The 20880-nt window shown below is 40.1% G+C and overlaps 1 protein-coding gene across 1 annotated transcript in view; it reads left to right on the top strand.

Annotated features, from left to right (window-relative positions):
* The window catches only part of DYNC1H1 (dynein cytoplasmic 1 heavy chain 1), a 98169-nt gene that overhangs the window by 68072 nt on the left and 9217 nt on the right, over positions 1-20880 (top strand). Inside the window, exons 56-71 of the mRNA XM_027849135.1 lie at positions 31-158; positions 2329-2482; positions 3222-3368; positions 3460-3610; positions 5774-6027; positions 10421-10555; positions 10688-10782; positions 11134-11308; positions 11514-11589; positions 14936-15096; positions 16194-16305; positions 16399-16459; positions 16562-16685; positions 16863-16976; positions 20116-20286; positions 20521-20738. Of these exons, the coding sequence (XP_027704936.1) occupies positions 31-158; positions 2329-2482; positions 3222-3368; positions 3460-3610; positions 5774-6027; positions 10421-10555; positions 10688-10782; positions 11134-11308; positions 11514-11589; positions 14936-15096; positions 16194-16305; positions 16399-16459; positions 16562-16685; positions 16863-16976; positions 20116-20286; positions 20521-20738 (2276 nt within the window). The remainder of the gene's footprint in view (positions 1-30; positions 159-2328; positions 2483-3221; positions 3369-3459; positions 3611-5773; positions 6028-10420; positions 10556-10687; positions 10783-11133; positions 11309-11513; positions 11590-14935; positions 15097-16193; positions 16306-16398; positions 16460-16561; positions 16686-16862; positions 16977-20115; positions 20287-20520; positions 20739-20880) is intronic.

Here is a 20880-nt window from a genome sequence, read left to right on the forward strand (position 1 = left end):
AGGAAAAATAACAAAGACTTAATATTTCAGTTCCGTACAGATATTGCAAGGACAGAATATCTTTCAAATGCTGATGAGCGGCTTCGCTGGCAAGCAAGTTCATTACCTGCAGATGATTTGTGCACTGAAAATGCAATCATGCTTAAACGGTTTAATAGGTATGTTTATAAGCAACTCAAACCTAATTCCTTCAAAAGACAACTAAAGTGTTTTTGTTTTGATAATTTTTAATCTCACCGTTGGTAAATTTTCAAACTTCCTTCTCTTCTCTGAAAATAAGCATTGGGGATGTTATAAGAACTGGAATTGGTTCACCTGGAGAGAAGAATAGAGTGACCATTGTTGTTCTTTTTCAGTGAGATAGGGATGAGGAAAAACAATTTAACTGCAGTGATGAAAGAAGGTGATTAGATACCAAAATATGATTTGTGTTTAAGCTCTCCTCTTTATAGTGACACATATGGAATAATTGTAAAATAAAATGTAGTTAGGGATGCAGCTGAGGAGATCAGGAATGGCTTCATGAAAAAGGTGGTACTTGAAGAAAATAAGTGATTCTGAGAGGCAGAGGGAAGGAAGGATCTTGGCATGGGGAATGACCATTGCGGAGGTAGACAGGAGATGAAGTACCAAGTATGAGCAATAATGCTAGTTTGTCAGAACCATGGAGAATCGGGAGGGAGAATAACGTGTAGCAAAGCTGGAAAGGTGGGTTGAGGCAGTTGCAAACGGCTTTAAAGGTCAAACTGAAGAGTTTATATCTGACTCTAGAGGCAATAGGGAGCTGATGGCATTTATTGAGTAAGGGAGCACCGTGACCAGATTGGGACTTTGGCAACAGTGTAGGGGATGGATTCAAAAGGGGAAGGACTCGAGATGAGGAAACTTGTTAGGTGGCAATAATCAGGGTGAGAGGTGATGAGGGCCTGAATTGGGGAATATCCATGTGAGTTGAGAAGGGGAGGAATGCAAAAGATGATGTGGATTTCAAAGGATAGGACAGACTTGGGCATGTTCAAAGGCAGTGGGAAAGGACCAGGAGATAGGGAAAGATTGAAGAGGAGAAAGGGAATGGGAATTATTGTGAGGGTGACATGCAGGAGGAGATGGGATCAAGGGAACTCACAGAAGGGTTGGCCCTTAGCAAAGGGAAGGGCTGCCTCATTCAAGATTGGAGGAGAGGAGGAGACGGTAGGGACTGATATCAAGGGGCTTTGAGACGGAGAAAAAGGGAGAAGAGTGAGCCCGTAAGAAGATGGTAAGGTTAGCCGAGAGGGTAGAGAACCTTGTGGGGAGGGATGTGGGAGGAGGCTTGGGCCTAGAGAGAAGAGATGGTTTGGAAAAGCTTCTGTTGGTAATGAAATGGAAGATTAATTAAGGAGAAATAAAGGGATTGCCTTGTTGCAGTGAGGGCTAATAATATAAGCTTGTAATGTACCCAGGCAGCACAGTTTTGTGACTGGATGCCCGATTAATACTATAATGCTTTGTATCATTGTAACATTTCAAATTAATTTTTATCTGGTGTAAGATTTGTTTTAAAATTAATATCAATTCCATAAATCTATATGCAAATCAAGGACATGCTCAATGAGGGTATTAGTAGAAAACAACCACCTCTTCACAAGTGATATTTACGCCAGTCTGCATATGTAGAACATAAAAGATGCCATGGTGCTTATTTTTTACTGATTATGAAAAAGCATTTGATTTGGTAGACAGAACAAGGTGCTGCCTTGTGATCTCTTTTGTAATAAAGCATCTCCCATTCCTATATCAAGATAAGTTCCAATTCCTCAGAAGATGTTTACAATTCTGATCACTAGGGTCTGATAACCAACAGATGGATGGTCAGACTACTCAGGGGCTGCCTGGTGCGTGGCATGTTGGCACAATTAGTGGGCCCCTTGTTGTGACTTTAGGGAGGACATCAATGAAAATGGCACAGAATGGGCAGGCATGGATGGATCACAGTCTGCGACATTGGAGAGAATTCCTGATTGATAAGATCAGAGGTCCATGTTAGTACTTAATCAGTACTTTTAGTATTTGGTCTTTGCAAATCTGGCATTGCTTGTAACAAAAGCTATAGAGTTGCACTGTTGTGAAGCATTTTTTTTCCTGTTGTCTAAACAGTGGTAATATGGATGTTCACACAATTCATCAAAAACTTAGCATTAGTTTGTGCACATCATTTTATAATATTTACTACATTCTTGTTTTCCCAATTTGCAATGGGTTTGTTTTTTTGGGTGTGTGTGTGTGTGTGTGTGTGTGTGTGTGTGTGTGTGTGTGTAATAAAGCTGACACTTTATTATGTGATTATAGATATCCATTGATCATTGATCCTTCTGGACAAGCCACAGAATTCATTATGAATGAATATAAAGATCGGAAAATTACTCGAACAAGCTTTTTGGATGATGCTTTCAGAAAGAATTTAGAAAGTGCACTGAGATTTGGTAACCCCCTTCTTGTCCAGGTACGTAGTTAAATTCCACAAAACTTATTTGTTCTCCCAAGTGTGTTCCTTTAGGCCAGAGTTTTTGTGTGTGTCATGAACTCTTTGGAAGTCTAGTGAAACCTATTATTCTTCAGAATGATATTTTTAAAAGCTTAAAATAAAATACGTAGGATTACAAAAGAAGCCAATTATTTTGAAATGCAGTTATCAAAATATATTTTTTTAAGTTCATGGATCCTAGGTTAAGAACCCCTGCTTCAGGCCCATATTTGATTTTTAGAAATTGTGAGCTAAGACAGAAGAAAACTATATATGAATAAAGACATTCTGATGATTTGAGAACCCTGAAGCTTTATTTAGTAGTAGAATAGAGGGGATAGAACTTAGAAATTATAACTTTACAAAAAATAGTATAAGAATAAACCTCATTATAAGTTCAGTGGGAAAACCTAACTTGAAACCTGTTTGGAAAGCTCTCAGCTAGTAAGTGGTTACAGATATTTATCCTGATTATTAAGAGTGTCGGGGCAGCTGGATGGCGCAGTGGATAGAGCACCGGCCCTGGATTCAGAAGGACCTGAATTCAAATCCAACCTCAGACACATAATACTTACTAGCTGTGTGACCCTGGGCAAGTCACTTAACCCCATTGCCTAGCCAAAAAAAAAAAGTGTCCATATCCATTAAGGTCATTATTTAGTTGATGCTAGTTGTGGAAGGTGTTTTATTCAGTATTTAAATTTATATTCCTATTTAGGATGTGGAGAGCTATGACCCAGTTTTGAATCCGGTGCTGAATCGTGAAGTCCGGAGAACAGGTGGAAGAGTACTGATTACCCTTGGCGATCAGGATATAGACTTGTCTCCATCATTTGTCATCTTCCTGTCTACCAGAGACCCAACAGTAAGGCAAACCATGTTTTAAAATGTTACGAAGTTTCCGGGTATTGTCAGTGAATACAAGACAGAATGCATTACGTTATCTCTTTTGATAGGTTGAATTCCCGCCAGATCTCTGTTCTCGTGTGACATTTGTGAACTTCACAGTAACCCGAAGCAGTTTACAAAGCCAGTGTCTGAATGAGGTTCTTAAAGCAGAGAGACCTGATGTGGATGAAAAACGTTCTGATCTCCTTAAACTTCAAGGTATGTGTCTAAATCTAACAGTAAGCTAAAATGAAGTCTGAGAAAAATATTTTTTATTAATTTATTTTGATTTATCACCAATCACTTCCATAAACTTTTGAGTTTAAAATTTTTCTCCCCCTCCCTCCCCAAGACAGCAAGCAATCTGATATAGGCTTTATATACATTCCTATTAAACATATTTTCACATTAGTCATGTTGTAAGGAAGAATTGGAACCAATAGGAGGAACCACCAGAAAGAGGAAACAAAACACAACAGAAGAAAAAAAATAGCAAATAGTATGCTTTGATCTACATTCAAATTCCGTAGTTCTTTCTTTGGATGTGGAAGCATTTTCCATCATGAGGCCTTTGGAGATGTCTTAGATCCTTGCATTGCTGAGAAGGGCTCAGTCTATCAACGTTAGTCAACACACAACGTGGCTGTTACTGTGCACAACATTCAGTCTGAGAAAATTTTATAGAAGTTTATTTGGCGAAAGTTAGAAGATTGAGGAGGGGCAGCTAGATGGTACTGTGGGTAGAGTGCTGACCCTGGAGTCAAGAAGACCCATTTTCCTGAGTTCAAATCTGACCTCAGACACTTAGTAGCTGGGTGACCCTCATTTAACCCTATTTGCTTCAGTTCCTCACCTATAAAATGAGCTGGAGAAGGAAATGGCAAACCACTCTAGTATCGTTGCCAAGAAAACCTCAGATGGAGTCCTGAAAAGTCAGACGCAATTGAAACAACTGAACAACCACAAGAACAGAAGGTTGAGGAAGTTCAGCATTCGAGGCTTTGTCTCACATATCGAGGGGACTTTGACAAAAGAAATGATGGATGTCATATTCTGCAGGACCAAGGAATAAACCTCCTCCTCTTCCTCGTCATCATCATCATAAACCCACATAGCAGGCCATGTAGTTCCTCCACCTGCCTCTCCCTTGGCAGGGCCTGACTTTCATAGTGAGCTATAACCTGGATATTAACAGTTATCCTCCTCTAAGAATTCCCCAGTTGAGGACCCCATGGAGACAGGCATGGCAGACTCTCGAGCATGAGTCACCTGGCCTTTCAGCACGGCTCTTTGCTTTCTGCTTGGGTCTATATAGCTTCTTGATGCCTCAAAGCAGCAGTTAGATGCTGTGTAAGAATCCTCTGGAACATGTCACGGAAAATTAACAGATGCTTCAGTTCATTCTTATTTGCTGTCTCTCTGAGAGAGGGAGTAGACCCCAAGGAAGGTTTGTATTTCCCTTTAAGCAGCTGCAAACCTCTTTACCACGTTGTCATTGTAGACTGAAATCAGTGCAAATACGGCATTTTAGATTGCTTTCCTTTTAGCAGTAGGTGTTAGCCATATATTTAGTGCTAGAAATTGTGCTGATCATTGCTCTTTTGCCAGTGGCCACCAGTGCCTTTGACCTTTCCCTTGATCTGTCTGCTGAGCTGACGACTAAGATATGGGGATGTTATCTTTACCTCTGCCCTTGTCCCATATCATTTTATGTCATCTTAGTCTTCAGGTCACTTGAGCTCTCTTATTACTTTTTCTCACTGCTTCCTCAGTTCTGTTGTTGATGCTTATGCCTCTCCCTATCCCTACCGTGCTTAGCCAGTTGGATATCCTAATGTTGTATACTGAAAAGATATTACAACTTGGCACCTCAAAACTTCATGTCTCAAACTGAAAAGCTATCCGTTTTCCTAACGTCTGTTGTTTCTGTTGACATCTTTAATTCTTCTCATCCCCTACGACCACTCATTTGTCAAATTCTGTCAATTCCACTTCCATGATTTTGCCACATTTGTCCCCTTTATTCTTCCACTGTGCCACCCTAATTCAAATCTTCATCTTTTCTTACTTAGACTATTGTTATAATTTTCTTACCTGCAGGTAACCTCTTCTCTAATCTTTAATAGCATTGCCCAAGTCTCTGGTTGTGTTGAATCCTCTGCTTAGAAAAACAGACCAAAAAAACAAAACAAACAAACAAACAAAAAAAACCCTTCATTGACTTATATTAACTATCAGAGTATAAATTCTTGAACTTGGTTTTCTTCAGATAGCATCTCTGTGAAGCTTTCCCTGACCCTCTTCTACAGAGTAGGCAAATGTTTGCTGAATGACTGAATTTCAATATTGAAGCTAAAGTTGTTTGTTTGTTCATTTTTAAAGGTGAATTCCAGTTGCGTCTACGCCAGTTAGAAAAGTCTCTGCTACAAGCTCTTAATGAGGTTAAGGGACGTATTTTAGACGATGACACCATCATTACTACCTTGGAGAATCTGAAAAAGGAAGCAGCAGAGGTCACTCGAAAAGTAGAAGAAACTGACATCGTCATGCAGGAAGTTGAAACTGTTTCCCAGCAATATCTACCACTTTCTACTGCCTGTAGCAGTATTTACTTTACCATGGAGTCATTGAAACAGGTAAAAAATACTGAGGCTCTTCCCTTGGTCTTAAACAGATTTTGGCTTTTTAATGTTTTCAGAGTTTATTTAATTTAGACTATCACTTTGGAGCTTAAATCTTAAAATTTGTTGCTTTTCCAAGCTTGGTTTGACTGGCTATATGTTTAACCTTATGTGCCAAATGACTCGTCATTTAAAAATCAAGTGTTTTTAAGCTCCTAATGTGCGCCAGGCACTGTGCTTGGAGTTGGAGATACAAAGACAACAAAAATAAGCCACTTCCCACTCTCGGGGATATGATATGTACAGTTATATATAGGGATATGCAACAGGAATAGAAAAGAAATCTAAGGTAGATGAGGATGAGATAGAGAGGAAGAGCACTGGCAGTTTGGGGGTTTAGGAAGGGCATTGTGGAGAAGGTATGGTACTTGAGCCGTGTCTTGAAGGAAATGAGGGTTTCTCTGAAGCAGAGGTGAGGAGAGCTTGCGTTCCAGACTTGGGGGATGGCCAGAAGAAGAGAGAGGCCAGTTTGGCTGAAGCATCTAAATTATGGGAAGGGGAGTGGTATATGATGGGACTAGGGGCTAGTTGTGAAGGGTTTAAAAGTCAAACGAGTTTATATTTGATCCTAGAGATTGTCCACTTTAGCAGCTCTGTGGAGGATGGATTGGACTGGGGAGGGACTTGAGGCAGGGAGGCCAATTAGGAAGCTTTTTATAATAGGCTGGAGCAGGGAGGTGGGGGGCTTTGAAGGATTGAACTAACATGGTGTCCATGTGGCCAAGGGCTATGGGATGGATACAAGTGATGCTGGAGAGAAAGTGACAGCAAAGTCTGTCAACTGCTCTATGGAGCGAGGGAGAGTGGGGAGTGGTGCATGCTTTTGAAGTTACTAACCTGTGAGACTGGAAGAATGGTGATCCCTTCAACAGAAATAAGCAAGTTTAGAAGAAGGGAGTATAAAGGGTAGAGTGCTGACCCTGGAGTCAAGGAGACCCATTTTCCTGAGTTCAAATCTGACTTCAGACACTTAGTAGCTGGGTGACCCTGGGCAAGTCATTTAACCCTATTTGCTTCAGTTCCTCACCTATAAAATGAGCTGGAGAAGGAAATGGCAAACCACTCTAGTATCGTTGCCAAGAAAACCTCAGATGGAGTCATGAAAAGTCAGATGCAATTGAAACAACTGAACAACCACAAGAACAGAAGGTTGAGGAAGTTCAGCATTCGAGGCTTTGTCTCACATATCGAGGGGACTTTGACAAAAGAAATGATGGATGTCATATTCTGCAGGACCAAGGAATAAACCTCCTCCTCCACTTGAGTTCCACTTGAGTAGTGATGTTGGAAACCACATTGCAGAAGGTTGAGGAGTAGGTGAGAGAAGGGAATGTAGAGGCAACAAGCATAGAGAGATTTTTTTCCAGGGATTTGGCTGAGAAACGCAGGAATGATACAGGAAGGTAACCTAGAGAGATGATAGGGCCTAATGAAGGTTTTTTAAGGATGAATGAGACTTAAGATAATATTCAAGTTAGATTTATAGTTCACATTAGTCACTAGCATTATTGTAGGTCTGAAGCATCATCAGATAGAGAATTAGAAATAAAATTATCCTACCTTTACAGAATTCAGGAAGAAATAGAAAACTTAGCATTCTTTAGTCTAGAAAGCCAATACTCCAGGAGGGGAGAGAATGTAATTGAAGGGTATGGATAGAATAAACATGAACTTAACCAGATCTTAGAATATTATAATTTATGGCTCCCCAGTCCTTCTTGGAGAGATAGTATTAGTTCAGATCAAAAGAATTTACATCCTATGTTACCTTAAGCAAATCGCTCAACCTCTTGGACCTCATTTTCCTCATCTGTTAACTAAGTGGTTTGGATTAGATGGCCTCAGAGTCCCTTCCATTTCTAGATTGGTAATCTTATGATCCTAAGTACAGTTTTACATGCTAAGAGTGCTATCAACTGAACATATGAAGAGTAAGGATTTAATGTACTGATGGGTGATCTATGACTGGTTATTAAGGGCAGCTGGGCTTATACATCGCTGAACTTTTGGAGCTGAGAGCAAGCAGGTTTTTCCCAAATCTGTCCATGCTTGTTGCCTCCATCTACTTTGCCCTCCCTCACTCCCTTTGTACCATCATTCTCAGAATGCTAAAATTGAGTAACCCATTAGGGTGAAACAGTGTCCATGTTCATGCTTGTGAGAGGGAAGTGGAGATTCAGAAACTTAGATTAAAAAATTTTAGCCAAATCAGTTGCAGTGTAAAAGGAAATTTATTTTTATGACAATGAAGTTTTTTTAAAATTGCTTTCTAAAAATTACTTAAAGTTTTATTACTGTCTTTCATTTGTTTATAACAATAATAATAATGATGATAATATTAATAATAATAATTAGCAGTAGTAGTAGTAGTATTCATTTATGTGAGGAACTCCACTGGTATAGATCAACACCTCCTATATAACTTAGAGTCTTAAAGTCTGTCTGCATTGAGAAGTAGAGTGATTTGGTCATGGTCACACAGCTAATATGAGTCAGAGACAGGACTTGAAACTCAGGTCTTCCTGATTTTGAGGCCCATCTTTTATTTACTCTGCCATGCTGCGCCTCTGATATTCTATTACTGTGATGACATTTCTTTTCTTTTTTTGTTCATTTTTTTCCATTTCCATTGTAGTTATTGTTTATATATTGTCCTCCTAGTTCTGCTTTCTTTAATTTATATCAGTTCATATAAGTCTTCCCATGCTTGTTCGTATGTTTCATGTTATTCATTTCTTGCGATATGATAATAATTCCATTACATTCCTATTTGTTTAGACATTTCCCAATTGCTAAGCATCTACTTTGTTTTCAGCTTTTTGCTATCATAAAAAAAGAAAGTGTTAACTATAAATATTTTGGTGTATTTGAGGCATTTTCTTTCTTCAGCCTACTGAGGGATGCCTAGTAGTGATCTTTTGATCCAGTGACATTGGCCTCCTGGCCATTCCTAGAACAGAACACCCCATCTCTAGGTTCTGGGCATTTTCTGTGGCTCTCTCCCATGCCTGGAATGTTCTCTCTTCTCCACTCCCAACCACTGACCTCCCTGGCTTCCTGTAAGTTCCAGCTAAAATCCTACCTTCCACAGGAAGCCTTCCCCAACTCTTCCTAATTTCAGGGCTTTTCCTTGTTTAATTATTTCCTTTTTTTTCTGTATAGTTTGCTTTGTATGTGTAAGTTCCCTGAGGATAGGGACTATGTTTTGCCTCTTTTTATATTCCCATTGCTTGGCACAGTGCCTGGCACACAATAGGTGCTTAATAAATGTTTATCTATTATATGGACATTTTGTTCACTTCATTAGCATAACTCCAAATTGTTTTCCATGATGGTTGGACCAATTCATAGATCTACCAACATTATAGTATGTTTATCTTTACACAGCCCATCAAATGTTACTTGACCAGTCTTTACCAATTGCTTGACCATTTCATCTTTACCAATTTACTAGGTGTGAAGTGAAACCTCAGAATTGTTTTGCTTTGTATTCCTGTTATTATTAGTGATTTGGTGCAGTCTTTCATGTGGACAATACTTTGTAGTTCTTTTGATTCTTATTAATTTATTTATTATTTGTGAGGCAATTGGGGTTAAGTGACTTACCCAAAGTCACACAGCTAGGAAGTACTATGTGTCTGAGGCTGGATTTGAACTCAGGTCCTCCTGACTCCAAGGTTGGTGCTCTATCCACTGCGCCACCTAGCCACCCCTGTAGTTCTTTTGAGACTGGGTTATTTATGTGCTTTGACCACTTACCTGTTATAAAATGGCTTGGCATTGTACACACATGTGCACACATACACCTTTGTATTTTGAATATGAGAGATACGTAATGCAAAAAGTTTTCTCCATTAAGCAGCTTCCCTTCTTATCCTGGTTGTGTTGATTTTCTGAATGATTTATCTTTTATGAACACCTCTATCCTTTGTTTATAAACTATCTCCTTAGCTATGTCTATTAAAGATTTTCTTCTGTTTCTCTTCTAATTTTTTAAAATGTGACTTTGAATACTTGGGTTGTATATCCATTTTAAGCTTATTATGATATTTGTTATAAGTACTGCAGCAAAATTTCTGAGGCCTGTGGTTAGAGACGAATCATAAGGTTACCAGTTATTATCTTCATGGATTAATTTGCTGGTGACCAGCTCCAGTGTCAGGAAGGGTTGTATTTGTTTCTGCTGTGTTTTCACTCTTATTTGGAAAGTGGAAGAAAGAAACAGCCATTTGAGAGAAATTCTAGTTCAAGTTAGGTGGATTTTTTTAAACTTTCTAGTTACTTGTTTTACTTTTGTGTGTAGATTTGAACTACAAAGTCTAACTTTGGCTAAATTATTTCTTTTCAGATACACTTCTTGTATCAATATTCCCTTCAGTTTTTCCTGGATATTTATCACAATGTCTTATATGAGAATCCAAACTTAAAGAGCATTACTGATCACACCCAGCGACTCTCAATCATTACCAAGGATCTCTTCCAGGTAGAAGACAAATTGCCTATTTTTCATGAAAAATATTTGCAAGTTTCTTGTAAAATTTGTTTACTCCAGTGTAAATAACTGATTCAATGATTTGTCTTTGAGAACATCAGCATCTGTGCCTTCTGTCAACAGGTGGCTTTTAACAGAGTGGCCAGAGGCATGCTACATCAAGACCACATCACCTTTGCAATGCTTTTAGCAAGAATTAAACTGAAGGGCACTATTGGGTAAAATTATTTTTGTTCTTTATTCAAATTCACCATAGGGCAAAGAACTAGTCATCATGTTTTCATTTACTTAACAAGTGCTTACTGAACCTAACCCTCATGCTGGGTACCAAGTAGACAATGTGGCTGAAAGCTCAAAGCCTTCATGAAGAAGGCTAATTAGAATATGTGTTCTCTTACAAATGATTACAGAGATAGAAACAAAGGGAAATAACTTTGTATTTTTCTTATGTTGTTGTTGAATTTCTGCTATAATTTTTTTTTATTCCATGACCAAGCATTATTTTGTTACTTTTAATGAAGTGAATGTGAAAATAAGAAACCTAAGTTAAAGAGATGTTTCATGTACAGGGAGCCTACCTATGATGCTGAATTCCAGCACTTCTTGAGAGGGAAAGAAATCGTACTTAGCACTGGTGTTGTTCCCAAAATTAATGGATTGACTGTAGAACAGACAGAAGCAATGATGAGACTGAGCTACCTTCCTGCATTTAAAGATCTAGTTGCAAAAGTTCAAGCCGATGAGGTAAGTGTTTTAATTAACAGTTATTATGAAGAAGCCTGGCCTTGTCCCAGAAAACTGGACGTAAGGAATTGTGCCTGTAAAACGGCATAAATTGTACTCTTGAAATCTTGACTCAGGCTTTCAATATGTGAGCCTCAAAAGAGCTTACTACTTTTTAGTGTGCTTTCTTTGCGTAATGGTAATGTGTTAAATGTTTCTGTTACAGCAATTCTGCATTTGGTTAGACAGCAGCTCCCCAGAGCAGACTGTGCCCTACCTCTGGAGTGAAGAAAAGCCTGCAAGTGAGTTTAGGTCCAAGTTTTTTTCCTCTTGTAATCATAACTCATTGAGGATTGATCCCTAGACTGCAGTTGTCTTGATTTTTCCGTCAAGTTTAATCTTGTTTCTTGAAGAGACCTCTCAAGTAATTGAAGTTAGGTAATGAGTAACAGTTGTATAAATTTCCCAGGCAAGAACAATTAACAGTGCCAAGTTCTTTGCTGCATAAGCTTCGAAGAATCAGCAGTGTGGGAACTTTAATTTAACAGATTATACCTGTTAATGTGCTCTCAGGATAAAAGGACCGTCAACTCCATGGAGTTTAGCTCTAGCAGTTTTGCAGGGGAGCAGTGGTTGACCTCAAGAGCTGCTAGCAAGTAATACAGAGGTCTGGGGATTTCATTTCCAGTATACTTAAAGACAGGTGGAAGTTTGCCATAACCCTTCAGCGGGCATGAGATGTTTCTTTTCTGCCAGGGCCTAGTAACCATCATCTGGTTTCAAATTACAGGCTCATCTACCTCCTAAAAAAAAAAGTAAAGAGGCTTTTCTCATGTTGTTGGGAGATGGGAGTGTCCTTAAAAGAACAGTAGGAAGGATTCATTATGAAAACAAATGGATTTAAAAAAGGATTCAGGGAAGCAGTGAGAAATCTTGACCTTATATGATGCACAGGAGAGAGAAAAGGACTAGTGAGTGCTTAGATGGAGTAGAAATTAGGATCTTCTTGAAGAAGGAGGGAGTTGGACCATGTCAGGAGGAAGCTGTTACTTGTCCTCTCAAGAATGGTGGATTGACAGCTACCATGAGATAGTTGAGTAAAGGCCAGAAGAAGAAGCAGGGGTTAGCATGCAAGTTGGCTCCCTAATGATGGTAGCTCTTTGTTAACCTCATAGTAATGGTAGGAAGTCCCAAAACTTGTATCTAGAATGCAACAGAGAACTTCCTAATGCATGTTTGTCAAGGCATTTTTTAAAGCATTTTTTATGTACTAGACACTGAAAATACAAGTGCAAAGAAAGAAATCAGCTCTGCTCTCAAGGAGCTTACATTCTGATGGGGGGGGAAATAAGTACATGTTCATAAGGCGTAAATACAGTTTATAAATACAGTAGCTTGGAAGGAAGAGCGAATCAAGTTGAGAAAAATTCCCACATTGGCCATGTTCAAAAAATATTTGGCTCAAACTGCACCCTGAGTCTGTCTGTCAGATAGGTAGCATGTTTCATTGTGGATTCTCTGGAATAGTGGTTAATCATTGCATTTATCAGAGTGCTTATTAAGTCTTTTAAATTGTTTATTTTTACAATTTAGTTGTCATGTAAATTGTTCTCCTGTTTCTGCTTCACTCTGCACCAGTTTGTACAAATTTTTCCAGGTGTTTCTGAAACCATGCCCTTCATCATTTCTTACAGTAGAATAGTATTAACATTCCCACACCATCATTTATTCAGCCATTCTCCAATTTGACAGTCACCTTCCAAGTTGTAAGTTTTTTGCCACCACAAAAAGAACTGCTATAAATATCTGCATAGATGTAGGTCAAGGTTGGGGAACCTTCAGCCTCAAGGCCACAAGTGGCTCTCTAGGTCCTCAAGTATGGCCCTTTGACTTGGATTCAATCAAAGAGCTGCACTTGAGGACCTAGATAGAGGGCCGCATGTGGCCTTGAGGCCTCAGGTTCCCCACCCCTGCTCTAGGTTCTTTTCCTCTTTCTTTAATCTCTTTGGAGTATATCAACCTAGAAGCAGTATCCCAGCATCAAAGATTGTGCATAGTTCAAGCAGTTCCAAATTGTTATCCAGAATGGCTGGACCCATTCAAGGCTCCACCATTAATGTACATTAACGTGCCTATTTTCTCAAGAGCCCCTGCAGTATTTATCATTTTCTGTCTTTTATCACTTGAACTTATTTCTCTTAATAGCAAAATTGTAGACTGTATTATGAATGATTAGTAAACTTCAAGAACAGGAAGTTCTGATCCCAGAGAGCTGACCACGCTTCATTAAAAACAAGTCCTACCACCAGACTAACTCATTTCCCTTTTGTGGCAGTGTCACTAGAAAGGTAGATTGGGATATAGGAATGTTATAAAAGTTAGGCTAGATTTTAGGAAATCATCAGTCTTTCATTCACATAGATAATCTACTGTCTAATGATCCAGTGGGAAGAATGGAGTCTGTGGGCTGGATAGTAGTGCTGTTATCTGGAAGCAGAAAAGATGTATGGCTGTACCCAGAGTAGTTGTTAGTGGTTCACATCATTTTGGAGGGAAGTCTCTAGCAGACTACCCCAGAGACCTATCCATGTTACAAAATGTAAATAACACAAGGCCAGTGACTTGGATGAAGACAGACTTTCAGATTTGCAGCTGACACAAGACAAGGAGACAGAACTAACACAGTTCATTAGGACATAATAATTATACTATATATAATATAAATATAGTATATATAATAGAAAATTATACTGATAAAATTTAAGAAGATGAAATATAATAGGGACAAGTGTAAAGTCTTAAACTTGCATTTAAGGAAATCAACTTTGCAAGGATAAAGTGGGGCGGGCGTCCATTGATAGCTTTTGTCTGAAAAGATCAGGAGTCTTTGAGTCAGGTACGTGATATGAAATCCAGAAAAGCTGATGCAACCTTAGGCTACCCCAAGAAAGGAGCAGTATCCAAAATGAGGGAGGCGAGAGTGCCACTTTACTCCTCTTGAGTCAAAATACACCTAGGTTGTTTGTTTTTTGTGTTTTTTTTTTTAAATCTTGGGTGCCACATTTTAAGAAGAACATTAATATACTGGAGGTGTATTAAGAAGAGGCAGCCTAGAAGGTGAAGGACCCATTCTGGGTGATCATACCACATAAGCATCAGTCGAAGAAACTTAGAGTGTGTATCTTGGAGCAGAGAACACACTGGGAGGAAAAAAGGGGTGCTGGTCTGGAGGAATCAGTCGTCTTCAAGCATTTGAAAGATTTTTGTAGAAGAGGAATGAATTTGTTCTGAATGGCAAGCTAAGATCAGTTTCTGGAAGTTGTAGAGATGGATTTAGCAGAGGTGGGATGGGCCACCTCATACCTGAAGTCTGCCAGCACCTGCTTGGGGTGTTACAGCTGGGATTCTTGGTAAAGTTTTGATTGGACTCTACTGCCTCTTAGGGCTCTTCTAATTCTGAGACTCTATGATGTTTTACCAGCAGTGGAAGAAAACAAATTCACACTTCTGTTCTGAGTCGAGTGGGCTCTGTCATCAAATGTGAAAAACAGAAGGGAAACCTGTAGGCAGACAGATTCCTTTAATATATTGAATGAAATTGAATTATTGGTGCTTTTGCACTTTCATAATGACCCTTCTTCATTCCAGCCCCCATTGGTCAGGCCATTCACCGCCTGCTGCTGATCCAGGCTTTCCGCCCTGATCGACTTCTAGCCATGGCTCATATGTTTGTTTCCACAAATCTCGGTGAATCTTTCATGTCCATTATGGAGCAGCCATTAGATCTGACACACATTGTGGATACTGAGGTAATACAAACCAGGTTAATAAAATTCAAAGCAGTTGAGGGAAACATTAGAAAGCAGAACTTTTATCCTACTCTCAATTCAGACAGTAGTTTTCTTTCATTTGGACGTCAGTGAACCTGCAAAATACATTAGAATTGGTATATGGAATGGGGCAGCTAGGTGGCGCCATAGTGTATAGAGTGCCGGGCCTAGAGTCAGGAAGACTCATTTTCCTGAATTCAAATCTGACTTCCGACACTTACTAGCTGTGTGACCATGGACAAGTCACTTTACCCTCTTTGCCTTGGTTTCCTCATCTGTGAAATGAGCTGCAGGGGGAAATGGCAAACCATTCTAGTGTCTTTGCCAAGAAAACCCCAAATGGGGTCATGATGAATTGGACATGACTGAACAACAAAAACAGAATGATTGGGGTTATGGTCCCTGTCAGCTCTGCCTTCACCCACATCTACTACCTTTTATTCAGCTCTCGGCATGTGAGGGACATGGAAAGCCTAGCATACATCCAGAGCAGAGAGACTAGGATTGTGAGGAAACTTAAACCTGTAGAAGAAAGCTCCATTGAAGGAGCTGGAGATGCTTCGGTCAGAGAAGAGAAGACTTGGGTGGGAGTGCAGGCTGTAATAAGTTGTCACCTATATAAAGGACTTTGCTCTGGGGTGGAACTTGCAGGGAGGCACATTTCAGTCACCGTTAGCTCTTTCCAGCACTGGCAGAGACTACCCCAAGGCACAGAGAGGGAGGCTCTAAGCAGAGACCTGAGGGAAGAGGGGAAACGGGTGCTTCCAGGTCAGACTAAGTGGCATCCTGACGTTCCCTTCCTGCCCCCATTCAGTGCTTCTTTGGCTTTGTGTATTTGGCCTCTTGTGCCTTCTGAGTAAGTCTGGCAGCTGAGGTGATCCCCAGAGGCCTTTTGTGAAACCTGTCTGGGGCTCATTCTGACAGCACTTTAATTTCCAATGAAGAAAGAAGTATATATTGTTCACAGTATTCCCTTTCTTCTCCCATTCCCATATGTTTGAGGATATATGGAAAGATAGGTGCAGTTTCTGATTTTACCTGGATTTTTATCATATTGAATACGTCTTTCGTTATAGGTGAAGCCAAACACTCCTGTCCTGATGTGTTCTGTGCCTGGTTATGATGCCAGTGGACACGTGGAAGATCTTGCAGCCGAACAGAACACACAGATTACATCCATTGCAATCGGTGAGGACGCTTGGCTCTCTTTTCAAGAAGTCCTAGCATCACTTACTGGGGACTGACAGCCGAGTGTAACCTTCCACTTTTTTCTGTGTGTAGGCTCTGCTGAAGGCTTTAATCAAGCAGATAAAGCAATCAACACAGCAGTCAAGTCTGGCAGGTAGATGTTGTTTTATTTTTTTCCCCAGTGACAATCTTAGGGGTCAAACGCTGTGGGTCATGGTGTGAAATGTGATGGAGTGCCTCCGCTTGCTTTCTCCAGGTGGGTGATGCTGAAAAATGTCCATCTGGCCCCAGGATGGCTGATGCAGCTGGAGAAGAAGCTTCATTCTCTGCAGCCCCATGCCTGTTTCAGACTCTTCCTCACAATGGAGATCAATCCTAAGGTAAAGCGTGAAAATCCTGTCTCGGTGTGATCTTCTTAAATGCTGGCTTAGTACAGGCTTTAATACAAACACGCAGGTTTGGGGCTTCTTGGGTGTGTGCGTTGGACTGTCACTGCCATCAGTTAGTTATACATGAGGAAACGTGAGAGTTGATACAGGGGCCGCATTTTTCCTCAGGTGCCTGTGAACTTGCTTCGTGCTGGACGCATCTTTGTGTTTGAGCCTCCTCCCGGTGTAAAAGCCAACATGCTGAGGACCTTCAGCAGTATTCCTGTGTCAAGAATATGCAAGGTAAATGCAATGCACACTACTCTTTTCTGTGCAGATTCCAAAGTTAAGTGTTTATTGACATAACCTATCTCCCTGTCTCCCCCCATGAGCCATTAAACTACGGGCCATCCCCAACTTGGGAGCAAGTGGTGTTCCCAAAGTTCCTTTCTTAAGCCAGTTATTCTCCATAGAAATAGTGCTATAGTTGATGATGAGCTCCTTATTACAGTCTGCTTCTGACCACAGTATAGCTGAACTGTAGAATTAGTGGTATCAGCCTGACTTGTCAGTCCCAGGAGGAGAGGATCTTGTAGTCTAAGGAGGATGAAGAGTTTCTATCCCCTTTCTTGAATAAAGCACCAGCCTTAGTTAACAGGTAAATTTCTTAAGCACCCACTGCCTCTCCCACTTCATAGTACCCAGCTGCTAAAATCAAATGTCCCACAGTCCCCTCCCCTCCCCACCCAAATCAAATGGCTAGACAGATTCTTCACTAGTTCAGATGAAGTAATCTTAGTGACCTAATTCACACTAATGTGTGACAGGACTGATAATTCCAGGAGTATCTAATTTGTAAAATTATAAGCAGTATAACAGAGCAAAGGAAGTTGATTCAGGGAATGTGGTGAAAATATCTTTGTGGCAGAAAACTAGTATCTGACTGGTAGGAATCCGCTGACACACTTTTTTTTTTCCTTGCTTTTTGGTGAAGCAATTGGGGTTCAGTGACTTGCCCAGAGTCACACAGCTAATGAGTGTTGTGTGTCTGAGGCCGGATTTGAACTCAGGTCCTCCTGACTCCAGGGCTGGCGCTCTATCCATTGCGCCACCTCGCTGCCCCCAGTTCTCCCACTTTCACAGCTTTTATCTCCTTCTGAGTCCACAAAAGTAACCATGGCAGCAGCAGAGATTGGCACTGCAATGTTATATGGATGAGGTATTTGAAGGCTAAGAGAAGGTCAGGACAAGTCAATACTCTCATTGGAAAAGATATTAGAAGTCATATGGCCATATATCATTGATTTAATTAATGCCTCAGAAATGGACCTCTTTTATAAAACTAGCCATGCATGCATTCATGTATGTATGTGTACGCACACATGTCTGTATGTATGTGTGCACATACACATGTGCTGTGTGTATATTTTGCTCATACTTTACAGAGACAAGAAATTCAGGGTGGAAGAGGCATTTTGTTGAGTGTCAACATCACCTACTTAATAGGGGATGCGCTGAATGGGAAGCTGAATCATGACATAAGAATTCATGAATGTCAGGGAGCCTTCTTCAGGTGTTTAGGAAGCCATGGTCCTTCTCACCTTGACAAAATAGAAAGAGGTTGCTAGCCGTGTCAGCATTCCCCTTCTCTGGATGAGAGATAGTCCTTTTAAGGATTCCATGGGACATTGGTAGCATACTTCCTGGAAAAGTAAATGCCCATGTTTATTTTGGTCATTGGCATATTATTAAACATTCTCCTTTTTTGGAGCTTTTTACCAGATGAATGGTAAAATTATTGTGTTAATAAATCAATAATTGATCATTAAATAAGATTTTGAAGGGACAGAGATGGTGGCCTCAGTGATCAGTTTCTTAGTTGATTTATAAGTATTGTTTTCCTTCCATAGGGTATGAATATAGTGACTGGGCCTGAGATTTCATTATAATAGGTATCTCCCAGATAAGGTGGACTCCCCCCACCCTCAGGTACTAGGGCAAGTAGGCACTAACTCTGTAAGTTATAGTCTTAGAGAGTTTCCTAGAACACTGAAAGATTAAGTGATTTGCCGAGGGTCATTTAGCCAGTATGTGTCAGAGAGGGGACTGGAACCCAGGTCTTCCCAGCCCTAAGGCTTGTCCTCTGTCCGTAAATCCTCCTTTCCAATAACTTCAAACACATCATTATGCCTTCTATGTACTTCTATACTGTCCTACCATTAGTAACCAGGTTCCCACCTATCATTAGACCTGATCCTATTTTTTTAGAAATAATATGCACACGTATGCTCACGCATACACTGCAGTGGAATGATTAGATAATACTATAATCCTGTTGTACTCTGCCCTGGTATCCTATGGGCACCACATTTTAGGTGGGACATTGCAGAATTTGAGCAGATCCAAAGGAGGGTAATTAGGATGACTAAAGGACTGGAAACTGCCCTATAGCAATAGTATTAGCATTCACATGGGACTTTACAGTTTGCCGAGTGCTTTATAAATATCATTTTATCTTTGCAACAACCTTGGGTGGTAATCCTCATTTTACGGATGAGAGAACCGAGGCAGATGGGGGTTAAGTGACTTACCCAGAAATACCCAGCCACTTAGTGTCTGCAGCTGGATTTGAACCTAAGCCTTGATTCTTGATTCCAGGTCTAGCACTCTATTTACTGCCGTCTAAGCTGTTTTACAAGTACTAGTTAAAGGAGCTGGAAAGTGTTTAGCCTAGAGAAGAGAAAACTTGGCGAAACACGTGCTCATTTTCTTCACAGTAACTGAAGGATTTTTATGGGATAGAATTGTTAGAATTAATATGTGTTACAAGAAAGGAGGTAATTAGTAGAAATTACAGGAAAGCACATTTTGGCTTCACATAAGGAAGAGCTGCCCCAAAAGGTAGGAAATTGGCTCATCATTAGAGTTGAAGCCAGAAGCAGGGATGACTTGATTTTAGGGATCATTATAAAGGAGAGACATTCATTAGCCAGGGGTTTGCAATAGATCAGAGGTGTCAAACTTGCTGCCCAAGCTAATTAAAATTGGGGAAATGCCTAGCAAAATAAATTTAAAAAATTTTAAAATACAGCATGGATAAGGCCAGTTTGTGGTTTTCTGAGTCAGTACATATGGTCTGTAAGGAACCAAATGTATTTGAGTTTGACACCACTGTAATTGGTGACTTCTGATGCCCTTAACTAGGCTTCAGTAATTCTATACAAATTACTGCTCATTAGTAAACTGTTATTTTTTGGTTTTGTCTTTATGTGCACATTGCAGGGGCTTAATCACTCTTTGAAGGCATGGGGGAGGGGAGTGGGGTGGATTGTTGTTGTAAACTTATTATTTATTGCACTGATTCTGATTTAGTTGTATATGCTAACTGTTCAGAAGTTGGAGCCACCTTATGTGTTTTTTCTCCTCTTGGCGATTTCTCTAGTCTCCCAATGAGCGTGCCCGCTTGTATTTCCTTCTGGCCTGGTTCCATGCAATCATCCAAGAGCGCTTGAGATACGCACCCCTGGGCTGGTCAAAGAAGTATGAGTTTGGAGAATCTGATTTACGCTCTGCCTGTGATACAGTAGACACGTGGCTTGATGATACGGCAAAGGCAAGTCAGTTCAATGCTTCCTCTTAATCATCTCTTTCCTTGGGAAACATTTAGATTAGTAAGAAATTATGATGGAAATGGGCTGTATTCTGTGTGCTGGAAATGAGCTGCCACTTAGTAATAGCCCAAACACAGCAAAGGCCATTTTCTGAGGTTCTTTAGAATTGAAATCCAGATTTTTCCCATCCATCCTTCATTCTTGAATTGTTGACACCGGTCATTCTCTCTTCCTAGGGACGACAGAACATTTCTCCTGATAAGATCCCCTGGTCAGCTCTGAAGACACTGATGGCCCAGTCCATTTATGGAGGACGTGTTGATAATGAATTTGACCAACGTTTGCTGAATACTTTCCTGGAGCGTTTATTTACAACTAAAAGCTTTGACAGTGAATTTAAACTGGCCTGCAAGGTTGATGGGCACAAAGACATTCAAATGCCAGACGGCATCAGGTATTCAGATGCTTTCATTTGCACTTAATTTGTAGCAGGGATTACTTGCCTTCTGACTCAATGTAGAGCTTTTTTTTTTTTCTTCTATCTACCTTGACCTTTCACCATGCAAGGTCTAGCTCAGTTACATAAAATACTTGGA

The sequence above is a fragment of the Vombatus ursinus genome, unplaced genomic scaffold (genome assembly GCF_900497805.2).
Source record: "Vombatus ursinus unplaced genomic scaffold, bare-nosed wombat genome assembly UNPS02007284.1, whole genome shotgun sequence".
Lineage (NCBI taxonomy): Eukaryota > Metazoa > Chordata > Mammalia > Diprotodontia > Vombatidae > Vombatus > Vombatus ursinus.